The 14,046-nt window shown below is 35.3% G+C and overlaps 1 protein-coding gene across 1 annotated transcript; it reads right to left on the bottom strand.

Moving 5' to 3' along the window:
• Positions 1 to 9,421: 9,421 nt before the first annotated feature.
• Positions 9,422 to 13,644, bottom strand: LOC108471163 (disease resistance protein RPV1-like). Its single transcript, XM_053020385.1, has 7 exons — positions 13,019 to 13,644; positions 12,702 to 12,934; positions 12,401 to 12,510; positions 11,853 to 12,170; positions 11,328 to 11,524; positions 10,141 to 10,908; positions 9,422 to 9,638 (listed from the first exon to the last, which is right to left on the bottom strand). The coding sequence occupies exons 1-7, from the start codon at positions 13,642 to 13,644 to the stop codon at positions 9,422 to 9,424; spliced, it is 2,469 nt and encodes an 822-aa protein (XP_052876345.1).
• Positions 13,645 to 14,046: the final 402 nt, after the last annotated feature.

Below are 14,046 nucleotides of genomic sequence, written 5' to 3'. Positions count from 1 at the left end.
TTTTTCATGTGATAGTATAGTTAAATATAAATTGTAGGGTAAGAAAATAGAAAGATCTAAATATATATATATATATATATATATTTTGTAGGTTCGTTTGGCAAGAAATATTAATGGAAAGAAAAGTAGAGTTGAAAAATTAAAGTAAAGAAAATAAAACATTTTAAAATATATAATTTTGAATTAATATATACGTGTCTCTCATTTTTTATCATCTTATAACTGGAATGATTAATTTTTGTATGTTAGGATAGAAAATGATTATCTGTTCTATTTACTTTCCTCTTACTTAATTTTTACCAAGCACACTCAAAATTTATTTTCTATTCACTTTTCCTTCTCTTCTCTCATCTTTCTATTTTTCCATCCAACCAAGCATCCCTTAGTATAAAATTTTGTAAATATAAATAAATTTTAATTATAAAATATATAAATAAATTTAAAGTATACTTAATAATATTAAACCTTTCAAAAGCAAATTTAGATAGGAGATGTTTGAAAATTTAACAAAAAAAAAGTCATTTTAATTAAGTCATTGTGTTTTTATCGCTTGAATGGTGGGGTTTTCTATTAGCCCTTTAATCAGTTTATAGAATACGGAGGATTAATTACTGGACTTATTTCAATAAATATTTTAAAAAATCAAAAAAAATATAAAAGATTTAGAGTTTAAATTCTAACTACGACTAAATCATGTAGACAATTTTATTCTTATTTTTTAAAAAAGGAAAAATATTAAGATAAAGGTGTTTATAGCGAACAGGGTTTATGTAAATTATTAGCTTATTTTATATTTGTCTAAGGCTTGCTTGATTTGAAATATGAATTCCAAATTTTGCTGAAATCTTACTATATTTGTATATTGCTAACTAATAGATTATTTGCAATAATCCAAACTAATTTGTCCAAAACATTAAAAAATAGATTATTTGCATCACAGTTTTGTCCCCTTGGAAGACCATGACTTTAACTTACATAGCAGTCGCCATTTTTCAATGAAATTAAAGTAATGTTTTATAGAACATTTTTTAAAAAAATTCTTTAGCATCATACCTAACATTACAAGTATGTTTAACTTTTCTTCGGTAGTCACCAAGCAAAGCTTCCTTAGTGTTTTTTCTTCTTCCCTTTTTACTCTCAATCACTAAATCCATTACTTCATTTGTCTAAACACTCTTACCTTTTTCATGGCTGCTTCTTCTCATCAAATGGACCATCAAGTTTTCTTGAGCTCAACATAAGCTTTTTAATGGCTGCTTCATTTTCTTCTCTGGTCTTTTATTGGGTTTCTCTATGGGATCAAAATAAGCTCACCAATTTATCTTGGATTTATTCCTTTTAAGTCACTTCATCGAGGCTGAATTGCCAGAACCTAGAAACAAATCCTAAGTCGGAGGACCACCTGAAACAAATCAAGCAAAGACGTGAGCTTTAAGCCCATTGTGTGATTAAACCCTTAATTTAGTACAAGCATACATATGTATCAGAACGTCTAATAGCATATCTCATAATATTTCTTATCATATCAGATTTCATACAAATCTTATCTTAACGTATCATATCATATTGAATCATAGCATATCATATTACATCAAATCATAACATAGCATATCTTATCATATGTTGGGCGGAAGCGTGTGAAAGAGTAAAAATATTGTACTGAAAAATCACACTAAGTTCAATTCCCAGGAAAGATAGGTAGATCACGAAGATCACTTAAATACCAAGTCTTTCCTAGCCAGAATATCCCTCTATCGTAATTTAATAGCACAATAAATCACTAAAATCACATTCACAAAATATGCAAAATAAATAATAAAGAACACCAGAATTTTAACGAGGTTCAGCAAATTTTGCCTACGTCCTCTGGCACTACCAAATATATTTCACTCCAAAAATTACAAGTGAAATTTACAAATAGGGAGAGAGAATAATGCCTTAAGTAGAGAATGGCAATTATGGGATGAAGAAAGTAAGAAATGGTTAGGCCTATTTATAGTTGAGGTTCAAGAATCAACTTGCAATGTCCTTATACGATTAGGGACCAAAATTGCAATTATTCCATGCCAACTTTTAACCCAACTTGCCAACCAATCTTACTTTCTACTTTCGGTGCCCACCCTTTTTGACTTTTCAAACAATGGGTGGGTTCCAATATCATATCATATCATATCATATCATGTTCTACCTCCATCCGCTACACACCATCTCCGTCCAACCAATCACACCATATAGGACTACAAGAGTCCATCCGTCCAATTATACCAATATGTGGTGATGTGCCACTCATACATTTATAGCTGAGCTGCCATACATAAATTTGTGGTCTAGCCGCCATAATTGCAGTATAAACTGCCATATAACACTTCCTCCATCATATTAGAACCCACCTCCCAAAACACATGCATATCATAATCATATATCATACACACATATATCCTATATCACATGGCATACACACACATATTTTTATATAAGTCATAGCATAGCATTTGGTTTAATTGTAACATATCTTACTTAACATACTTCCTAACCTTATGCATATATTATTACATACTAAAACTTACACTTTTTTAGCCCCGTACAATGCTTATGGACCCAAACCTTGAGTCCCTCAAATGGCCCTAAATCAAGCCCAAATTTTTTTCAAAAAGGCCCATACAGCCAAAAAGCCTAGCCAGTGTGGTCCACACGGCCTACCATACGGCCTGACACACGACCATGTGATGTTGGACAGTTTCAGAAAACAACCCTTGTTTTATGATTTATTCAAATTTCAATTGAGTTCTTGGGTCGTTTTCACACACCTGATTCTTGAATTGATAAACTGCGTGTCTGGAAAACATGAAACCTACATTCGTTCATCAAATTACGCTAATTAATCACAATAAAATCCATCCAAGAACACATCCTTAGATAAAAATTTCAGACCCTAAAGTACAATTCAATTACTTGCTTCTTTGAAATAGCATCCAAAACTGAGCCTACTCTGTTGAGGGGTTTTGGTTCATAACCCTTTCACCTAACAAGAACCACAAATACACTAATCACATTTTCGAACATGAATAATAACCAAGCAACAATCACTTTACCAAAACAAACTAAGAATAAGATGACCAAAAAAAATAATCGAATAGTACTTACCTTTCGAAAGAATTATTATGCAAGAGATATGACCACATGAATACACAATAGAGTTTAATGGATAGTAGCCAAGAATCCATAAGAAAGAACCCAAAAAAAAGGAACAAGGAAGGGAAAAAAAAAGAAAAAAAAAGATAATAGCAATAGGGAAAACAAAACAGAACTGGAAACAAGGGGGGGTTTGGGGAAGGCTACTTTTGAAAATGAGTGATATTTGAGAATTGAGTCAAAAATTAAAAATAAAAATGAGATAATGTATTTTCTAACAACTTATCCCCAAAATGAACTCAACGACTAGCAAAACGACTAGCAAAACAAGTAACAAAAACATTTCTCGAGATTCAAATTCAAGACCCATGAATAAGTTGAAACTTAACCATTAAGCCACTAAACTTATCATTGTCACAACCCAACAAAGAATTTAATTTAAGCCCAAATGCTCATGCAAGCTAAAATTTAAGAGATAAATCCAAAACAAAGGAATTGAACATAGGGTCTAAAGCAAATAACCAAGGCACTTAACCATCATACCAAATCAAATTAATCAATAATTATACACACTCAAAAATCTAAAAATTTGAGGCGTTACATGGCAAGAAAAATTAATTGGAAGAAAAGTATTTTCTTTCCATCCTAGCTTGGTAGAGTCGAAAAATTAGAGAAAAGAAAATAAAACATTAGAAAAATGCATAATATTAAACTAACATACACTCTTTCTCATTTTTTGTGATCTTGTAATTGGAATGATTGATTTTTATGCATTAAGATGGAAAATGATTATCTCTCCTATTTTCTTTTTTCTTTTTACTTATTTTTCCAACTAAGCACACTCAAAATTTATTTTTTTTCCACTTTTTCATTCCCTCTTTCCATCATCCTATTTTTCTGCCCAACCAAGCACACCCTTAATATAAATCAAAATTTCATAAATTTAAATAATTTTTAATTATAAAATATATAAATAAATTTAAAGTATTTTTAATAATAGATTAAACCTTTCAAAAGCAAGTTTAGATAGGATATGTTTGAAAATTAAACAAAAAAAAGCCATTTTAATTAATTCATTGTGATCTTACTGCTTGAGATTTATAATCAAACGAATATTTTTATGGGTGGTGGGGGGTTTTTGATTACCCGCCTATAAAATGCGGAAGATTAATTATTGGTTTCACATGTGACATTAGAAATTAGTAACATATAAAATATGTACAATGTTAAAATAAAAAAAATTAAATGAAGCCTCCGCATAATCCTCGTCTTTTTTAACCATACCCTCACTAAACAGAATCAACATATGATCACCCATACACTTGCACCCCGTCTCATCCTCTATAAAGGAACTCCACTCACTTATGAACTGTTTACAACCACCACCGGCTATTGTCGGTATTTGCAGATAAATTGAAAACTTTCACCGTAGTGGTGGCAGCGCGTGAGATCGACCACAAGGCAGATGGAAAAGACCAAGAATCTTCTCCCACTGGACCCATTTGGAGCTATCTTCAAAACTAGTGAAGAACTCGTGCTCTGATGCTCGAACTTATCTGCTGAAATTTTGTTTCCTGGGAAACAGCAAAATAATCCATATTGAAGATAAGAAAACTCCTATGTCCAGCTCTGTTTCTTTAGTAGGGATTCAACTTTGAGCATGGCATTTGCCTCAATGTTATCAATTGATTCTTGATTCAAGCTGAAGCAATTATAGAATAACATGTCAAACATTATCTCATCTTCTAAAGAATCAAGATCATATAAATAGTGATCTGCAAATGATACATTTTCTAATGATGTGCAGCCATGTGATTCCAAGTGTCGAATATATGGTGGAAGCTCTGAGAGTAATTTAAGACTCTCGCAATGTTCTACTGCCAAAGTATCAAAGCTTATAAACCTAAAGATTGGTGAAGTTGGAATCTCATTCGAACTGAAAATGTTGCACTCTAGCTTTTGAATGCTTGAGCCGCACATATATAAGTTTTCAAGATTACTTAGAGAGTTTAAAGACAAGGACGCTTGTTTAATTTGAGTCCCACATAAATTTAATTCTCTTAAACTTCCTGGAATTTCTGGGAATTCGACCATTGGGCAATGACTGAGATCTAGACTATGAAGGGAATCCTGTTGGAACATTGGCAGCAGCAACACACAAACAACTATGAATTTGCTTAAGAACTAAATGAAACCGAGAGCAAAAATGAAAAAGAACTTGAGCAAAACTTGGATAAAATCAGCAACACACATCATTCATTGATAATAAGGACTAAATACAAAGTTTACAAGTCAAAATCACTATTACCTAATGAGCTAACAACTCCCACTAATCTACTAATACAAATTTGAATTACAAACACAAGTAAGCTGACATATCAGCTACTACATCAACTTCAAATCAAAAACAAATCCTACTAACTTTGACAACAAGTTATAAACAAACTGAAGTTGGTTACATTGAAACAAAAGAACAAAATGGTCCTAAGCTAGTTGTTGCATTCGGTTTCTTTCACAGACCGCTGGTCCGCTTGTCGACTTGCTAGCCATATGTTGCATTGCAGGCCAATGCTTAACACTCCTCCTTGGACTGTATGCAACACATACCAATCTTACTTCTTAAGTTCTCAAACCTTGTTGTACCAAGTGGCTTAGTCAAGATATCAGCCAATTGATTTTGTGAGCTGCAATGAACAAGACTAACTTCTCCTGTCTGCTCAGCCTCTCTAACAAAATGAAATTTGATTTTAAAATGCTTAGTCTTACCATGGAAGACTGGATTTTTAGCAATAGCCACTGCTGATTAATTGTCAACTTTAATTTCAGTAGGTTCAAGTTGCTCTTCATTAAGATCATATAGCAACTTCCTAAGCCAAATGGCTTGATTTACTGCTGCTGCTGCTGCTATATACTCTGCTTCTGCAGTTGATTGAGCGACAGTCTATTGCTTCTTTGAGCACCAGCAAAACACACTCGAGCTAAGAATGAAAAAATACCCCGAAGTGCTCTTCATATCATCAATACAACCAGCCCAATCACTGTCTGAGTAACCAACCAGCTTCAGCTTCTCATCATTCTTAAATAACATGCCAAACCTCAGAGTTCCTTTAATGTATCTCAGCACCCTCTTGGCAGCCTTGAAATGCATTACATTACAGCAATGCATAAACCTTGCCAACAAACTTACAGCATGCATCAAATCAGGTCTGGTTGCTGTTAAATAGAGCAAGCAGCCTACTAAACTCCTGTACTCCTTCTCATCGACCCTTGCATGATCACCAATGCTTGACAGCTTCTCTCCTTGAGCCATTGGTGTGCTTACAGGCTTGCAATTTTGCATGCTAAACTTTTTCAGTATCTTCAAGGAAAATGCATGTTGGCTAATGAATATCCCTCGATCAGTCTGGTTCACTTCCATGCCAAGGAAGTAGGTCATGACCCCCAAATCAGTCATATCAAATACTTCTTGCATCTGTGCTTTAAACTCATTGACCAGAACATCCTTGCTTCTAGTCACTAGCAAGTCATCGACATAGATTGAAACAATCAGCAATTTTTCATCCTTGGATTTCTTCACATAGAGGGTTGGTTCACTCAGGCTTTTCTCAAACCCGAGCTTAGACAGGTAAGCATCTACCCTGTCATACCATGCTCTAGGCGCTTGTTTCAGCCCATACAGAGCCTTCTTCAGCCTATAGACCTTGTCTTCTTGACCTTTGACTTGGAAGCCATCAGGTTACTCTATGTAAATCTCCTCCTTGAGAAAGCCATTTAAGAAGGCTGACTTAACATCAAGTTGATGTATTTGCCATTTCTTCTGTGCAGCCAAAGCAAACAACAGCTTGATGGTGTCCAATCTTGCAACTGGGGCAAAAGTCTCCTCAAAATCAACTTCATACTGCTGATTATAGCCCTTAACCACCAGTCTTGCCTTGTGTTTATTCAATGAGCCATCTGCATTGAATTTTGCTATAAAGACCCATCTAACTCCAATAACCTTCTTCTCTGGTCTCTCAACCAAGTCCCAAGTCTGATTCTTTTGAATCATGTCCATTTCTGTTTCCATAGCTTTCTTCCAATTCACATCCTTAGCTGCTTCTTCATAGCTCGAAGGCTCCACAATAGCAACATTGCATCTCTGATAAACATCAGCAATGGATCTGGTACCTCTCACAGGAAGGTCATCAACATTGCTATTACTAGGCTCACTTTCAACTAGCTCCAAGTTGTCCTCAACTGAGTCCTCTTCAAATTGACTAGCATTTGAACCATTCCAATTCCAAATCTTCTTTTCATCAAATTTGATGTCTCTACTCACTAAAATCTTCATTGTTGAAGGATCATAGATTCTGTAGCCTTTCTTATCACTGCTGTAGCCTACAAAAATACATGGAACAGACCTCTCCTCGAGCTTGGTCCTTCTTTCTGCAGGTACAAGGACATAGCATACACATCCAAAGACTTTCAAATGAGAGACTGATGGTTTGAGTCCATACCATGCTTCAAAAGGTGTCTTATCCTTGACAAAGATGTGTTGGAAGCTGTGTTGAGCAGTACACTGAGCTTGATGACCTCTCGCCCAAAATGAGTTTGGAAGCTTGCTTTGGAACAAGCAAGCATCCGCCATATCCATTACTGATCATATTCTTCCTTTCACATACTCCATTTTCTTGAGGAGTGTACATGTAGTTAGCGATGATGGATCCCACCGCTTCACATAGTCTCTTGAATCTATCGATAGATACTCGGCCCATTATCTGTTCTCAATGTCTTGATCCTACAACCGATTTGATTTTCAACCATGGCTTTGAACTTTCCAAAAACTTCAAACACATCAGACTTCTGTTTCAAGAAGAAAATCCAACAAAATCTAGTCAGATCATCAATAAAAAGTACAAAGTACTTACTCCCATTTAGTGAAGGGGTCTTCATTGGGCCACAAATGTCAGAATGCACCAGTTCAAGCTTCTCTCGAGCTCTCCATGCTTGACCAACTGGGAAAGGAAGCCTGGCTTGCTTGCCAAGTTGACAAACATCACAAACACCTTCAAGTGGCTCAACCTTGGTCATATTCTCTGCCAAACCAAGCTTATACAGTAAATCAAGAGATCTGAAATTTGCATGACCTAGCCTCTTGTGCCATAGGCTAGCGCTATCACTTTGGCTCAAATATGCCCTCCTTTCAAGCTGACTAATATCCAACATGAAACACTTGTCTGCCATAGGTACTGTGACAACTTCCTGACCAAGAGAATCTTCAATAACACAGGAACCACTTCTAAAGGACAAAGAATAGCCTTTTTCAACCAGCTGACCAACACTTAGCAAGTTTTGGTCTATATCGGGCACATACAACACATCAGTAATCAGCTTGTTACCTGAACTTGAGCTGATCAACACATCACCCCTGCCTTTGGCTTCAATGCAGCTCCCATTGCCAATTCTGATCCTTGAGCTAAAACTTCTGTCAAGCTCCTTAAACAAGTTTGCATCAGCAGCCATGTGATGTGAGCATCCACTGTCTACAAGCCAACTACATTCGGTTATGTTTGTAGTTGCAAGGGAAGATGCACTGAAAACATGCTCCTCCTGAGCTTGTTGATCCTCAGCAGGATGTGCCTGATCTTGTTGCTGTAGTGGAGCTTTGCCTTTGCTTCTACAGATTTTCTCAACATGACCATATTGCTTACATTTCCAAAGATTGAACATCTGGTCTTCTCCAACAGTTTCTTTCTGAGTGTGTGGTTCTTTTGCAATGAGTGCATGGTGGGTAGGTCTTCTTGCTTGAATCCTTTCTGTTTTTATCCTTCTTGTCAAGCCAAGGCTTCTTGCCTCTTTGGTTTGCACTGGAGCTCTCTTTGGCCCTTGCTTGAAAGGCTCCTTCAGAATTTTCTTCCTGCCTATTAGCCCTTCTCTGCTCTAAAGCATAGAGTGAGTTCACCAATTCTGATAAAGAGATGGTTGTGAGGTCTCTCGAGTCCTCCAATGAAGATATCTTAGACTCGAATCTCTCAGGAAGTGTGGTGATCACCTTCTCAACCACCCTACTTTCAGCAAAGTCTACACCAAGCAGCCTTATATTGTTCACTGTGGCCATTATTCTGTCTGCATACTGCTTAATGGTCTCAGCTTCTTTCATCTTGAGATTTTCGAAATCTCTCCTTAGATTAATCAACTGTTGCTGTCTAGTCTTCTCAGACCCCATAAATTCCTCCTTCAACCTATCCCAAGCTTGCTTAGGTGAGTCACATGCCATAATGCGAGTGAAAATAACATCAGATACTCCATTCTACAAGCAGGCCATGGCTTTAGGCTTCTTGGCAGTCTCCTCTGCATGCTGTCTCATCTGAGCAACAGTGGGATTGGCTCTCAATGGAGGTGGCTCGGCATCATTCTCCACTGCACTCCATAGATCGTGTGCCTGAAGGTACGTTTTCATTTTTACCACCCAAATGTGGTAGTTCTCACCAGTGAACACAGGAGGTGGAGGTGGTGTGAAGCTCATCCTGCTATAACAAGTTCAGCAGCTTCGGTTTCCTACTTTCTTAAGCTCGATTTTACAAACAAACAGCAACCACCAAGAGAAGGTCCTCAAAGACTCAGGCTCTTGATACCATTTGTTGGAACATTGGCAGCAGCAACACACAAACAACTATGAATTTGCTTAAGAACTAAATGAAACCGAGAGCAAAAATGAAAAAGAACTTGAGCAAAACTTGGATAAAATCAGCAACACACATCATTCATTGATAATAAGGACTAAATACAAAGTTTACAAGTCAAAATCACTATTACCTAATGAGCTAACAACTCCCACTAATCTACTAATACAAATTTGAATTACAAACACAAGTAAGCTGACATATCAGCTACTACATCAACTTCAAATAAAAAACAAATCCTACTAACTTTGACAACAAGTTATAAACAAACTGAAGTTGGTTACATTGAAACAAAAAGAACAAAATGGTCCTAAGCTAGTTGTTGCATTCGGTTCTCTTTGCAGACATTTGGTCCGCTGCTTGACTTGCTAGCCATATGTTGCATTGCAGGCTAATGCTTAACAAATCCATCTTGATCGATACACTTTTTACCCTTGAACCACTCATATTTAAGGTCTGAAGATTACCTAGAGAGTCGAGAGACAAGGACACCTCTTCAATTTGAGTTCCAGATAAGTTTAATTTTCTCAAGTTTCTTGGGATTTCGGGAAATTTGACGATTGGGCAATCACTAAGATTCAGATCACGAAGGGATTCCATCTTGATGGATGCATTTTTTACTCTTGAGCCACTCATATTTAAGGTCCGAAGATTACTTTGAGAGTCGAGAGACAGGTACACCTCTTCAATTTGAGTTCCAGGTAAGTTCAATACTCTTAAGCTTCTTGGGATTTCTGGAAATTCAACTAATGGGCAATCACCAAGAGTCAGAGCACTAAGACATTCCAACTTTGAAATATTTCTTGATACTTTTTTTACCTTTGAGTACATCAAGTGCAAGCATTTAAGTCCGATGAGAAGCTCAATTGAATCAGGCACTTCTTCTATTTCACTTTCCTGTAATACTAAAAAAGGACAGTTATTTGGGATCTCGGGAAGCTTCTTGAGTTTATGACATCCCTGAAGTTGAAGCCTTTTAAGTGATGCCAAATGATTGAGGGATGGAAGTTCAACCAAACTTTTACAATCAGAGCAATCAAGGAGTTCAAGATTGATAGCTCCTAATAAACTTGGGATCTTTCTTAAATTCTTGCAGCCAACAACTACAATTTCCCTTAAATTAACAAGTACCTGTGCAAAGAAAAAATATAGAGCACCATATATAATTACTTTGGGCAGTATCAAAACTGAAAATAAAATAATAATAAATCTATATTGGATGTTTACGGAGTATAAATTCACCCGATCAAATGATGTTTCTTTTCAATAAATAAAATAAAATTCAATCTTTTAGATTTATTTCTAAAAACTACTAATATGGTGCAATCAATTATTCATTGATATATCAATTATATAAATTATTTTTTAACTTTTAAAAAAAAATTGGACGAAGGAAGTAAAAAAGAATATATCTGATGATCATCATCATTCCAAAGATGCTCCATACTGCCGTGTAATAATTTCAACACAACAAGATTTTTTGAATTAAAACTTGATAGAGATTTAAAGGGACAATAATCCCAACAAAGATACCTTAACTCATCAGGAAGAGATATACTATCAACTTGGTCTGCAAGAAGTTTCTCTGCCAGACACTTATCCCATAACGTATCGGAAGTGTAGAAGAAGATAACTCTAAGATCAATCATGCCCTCAAAAATAGAATGATGTAACCGTAGATTATCAATTTGAGATATGTCTAACTTTATTCCTTGAATTAGATTAATCCCCTAACAAGAAAAATCAATTTGTAAATTATCAACACAAAGTACGCATTCCATTATAAAAGTAAATATCTTAGAAAATGTTTAATTTTTTTTTCTAAAGCAATGCAGATACTAATTCAATATACCACTGTGAATATCCAATGTTATATATTCTAAGACATTGGTCATTCACAGAGATTTGTGTAGTAAACTTAAACTCTAAAAAAAGTTTCAAAAAATAAAATATGTTAACATTTGAGGACACTTAATTAATTGAATTTTTACACTTTTTAATTAAAATCACACAAATATATAAAAAAATAAAAAGATTATAAATATAGTTTGGACTTACTTTATTATATCTGAGCACTTCATACACGTCTTTAGCACTCCATAACCTACTACGCTTTACAGGGTCTATAGATTCTTTGCGAACAATGTCTTTACCCATCTCTTCAAGCATATCATGCATCAAAATCCGTTCATCTTCATATTTGCTATCAAGCAGGCATTTGTCGATCAAGTTGCTTATTCCACATACAGAACCCTTATAACAACAACTTAGAATTTTTTCTACATCTTTTTTGAGTTTTCCTTTAAAGAAGATTGCAATATCAAGGAATACATTCTTCTCTAGTTCATCCAAGTCATCAAAGCTACTCCTCAAAATCTGTGAAATTTTTGGTTGGGCATACTCCTTTAGTTTATCCACCCACTTTCTCACTCTTTTCTAGACTTTTTATATAGTTTTGAACCCAAAACTCTAAGCGCAAGTGGACTTCCTTGGGCATATTCTACAAACTTATTCGATAGATCTTGAAAATCAACAGCGGGATTCAATTGTTTAAATGCAAATGTAGAAAAAAGTTGAAGAGAGTCATTTCTATTCAACTTTCTTACCTCGTGTATTTTGTCAACACCTCCATTCTTAAGTACTTGTCTATCCCTTGATGTTACAATGATTTTACTTCCATCACCAAACTGTTTAACACCAAAACAATCTATTTGGTCTGAGTCATTAATATCGTCAAGGACAACAAGTACTCTTTTATTGTTTAGCCTCTCTTGGATTAAGGTTGACCAATTGAGGGGGTGTCTACATGAATTTCTTGGTTTAACAGTTTGGAAAGAAGTTCGTTTCGTAATGATTCCATCCCCTGTGTTTTAAATTTCTCTCTAACATTTAGAACAAAGTATTTACCTTCAAACTCATGACAGATTTCATTGAATATAACATCAGAGAGGGTAGTTTTGCCTATACCACCTTGTCCCCAGAGTCCTATAAGACGACTGTCTTCCTGCTCAATTAGCCTCAAAATCGTCTTTTTCTGATCATCTATTCCAACCAACTCTGCAGAAGCACTTCTAAATTTGCTATTCATCAACTTCTTTATAACATATTCAACAATATCCTTGATGTACTCAGTTTCAGGTCTACCAAATAATAAAAAAATATAATTATATACGAAATCTAAAACAATGATTATTAATATAAGATGATGAGAGAAATATAGTTACCTGTCGAATTTGCCTCCTTCTATATGCCATCCTTTTAATTTACCGAGTTCAGCGAAGGCAGTTTTCCATCGTTGTACTTGAGGTAGCCTATTTGATTCATGGCCATCAAAGGATGTTTTGAAACTGCCACCAAGATTCCGCACATGAGAAGGATCAACATGGTAAAATATGGGAAGAACAATATGTCCTTGAGTGTCCTGGCGGTGCATGATGTCATAGAGTTCAGCCAGGCATGATTTTGAAGAAGCATAGTCTACTGACAACACAATTATTGAGAGATTTGAGGCTGCAATTCCTTGAGAAAGTGCTTGCGAAAGTTGCTCCCCTTTTTCTAGTTTTTCTTCATCGAAGAAAACATTCATTCCCGTGTCTTTCAAAGCTTTGAGTAGATGAGCGACGAAATTAAGGCGTACGTCTTCACCCCTGAAGCTCAAGAAAACCTGATGCTTCAATCGAGTAGAAGAGGAAGAAGAGGCTATTACTGGAGAAAGTGGTTGTGAAAGTTGCTCCGGTTTTTCATCATGGAAGAAGACACTCATCATCGCCTCTTTCGGAGCTTTGAGCAGATGAGTGATGAAGTTAAGGCATGTGTCTGTTTGAGGAGAAGAGGAAGAGGAAGCAGCCATGAAAGAGTATTGATTGTGTGATTGAAGCAGGGGAGAGCAAAATAGATTTGTGAACCTTTGAAGAACACATTCAAAGTATTTTGCATTTCATTTCTTCTGTGTGTTTTTAATAAAAATCTATTGTATAATAATATTTGCCATTAGTGGTATGGATATGTGAACCTTTCAGTAAAAATTGTTTACTAGTTTATATAATAAAAATGGGTAAAGAAAGGGGGGTAGATGCAGTTTATTATTATTATTTTGCTCAGATGGGTTTGTAATCTCGAAGTCAATGTCTTCCAATAGGACAAAGAGCATCTAATTGTTAATATAGTTTTTAAGATATAAATCTATCCAATTATTTAATACATTAATAATATGTTTTTTTTCATGTGATAGTATAGTTAAATATAAATTGAA

The sequence above is a fragment of the Gossypium arboreum genome, chromosome 10, assembly GCF_025698485.1.
Source record: "Gossypium arboreum isolate Shixiya-1 chromosome 10, ASM2569848v2, whole genome shotgun sequence".
In the NCBI taxonomy this organism is placed as follows: Eukaryota; Viridiplantae; Streptophyta; class Magnoliopsida; order Malvales; family Malvaceae; genus Gossypium; species Gossypium arboreum.
Note: the sequence above shows the minus strand (reverse complement) of the source record. Positions and strands in the feature narration are given on the sequence as shown.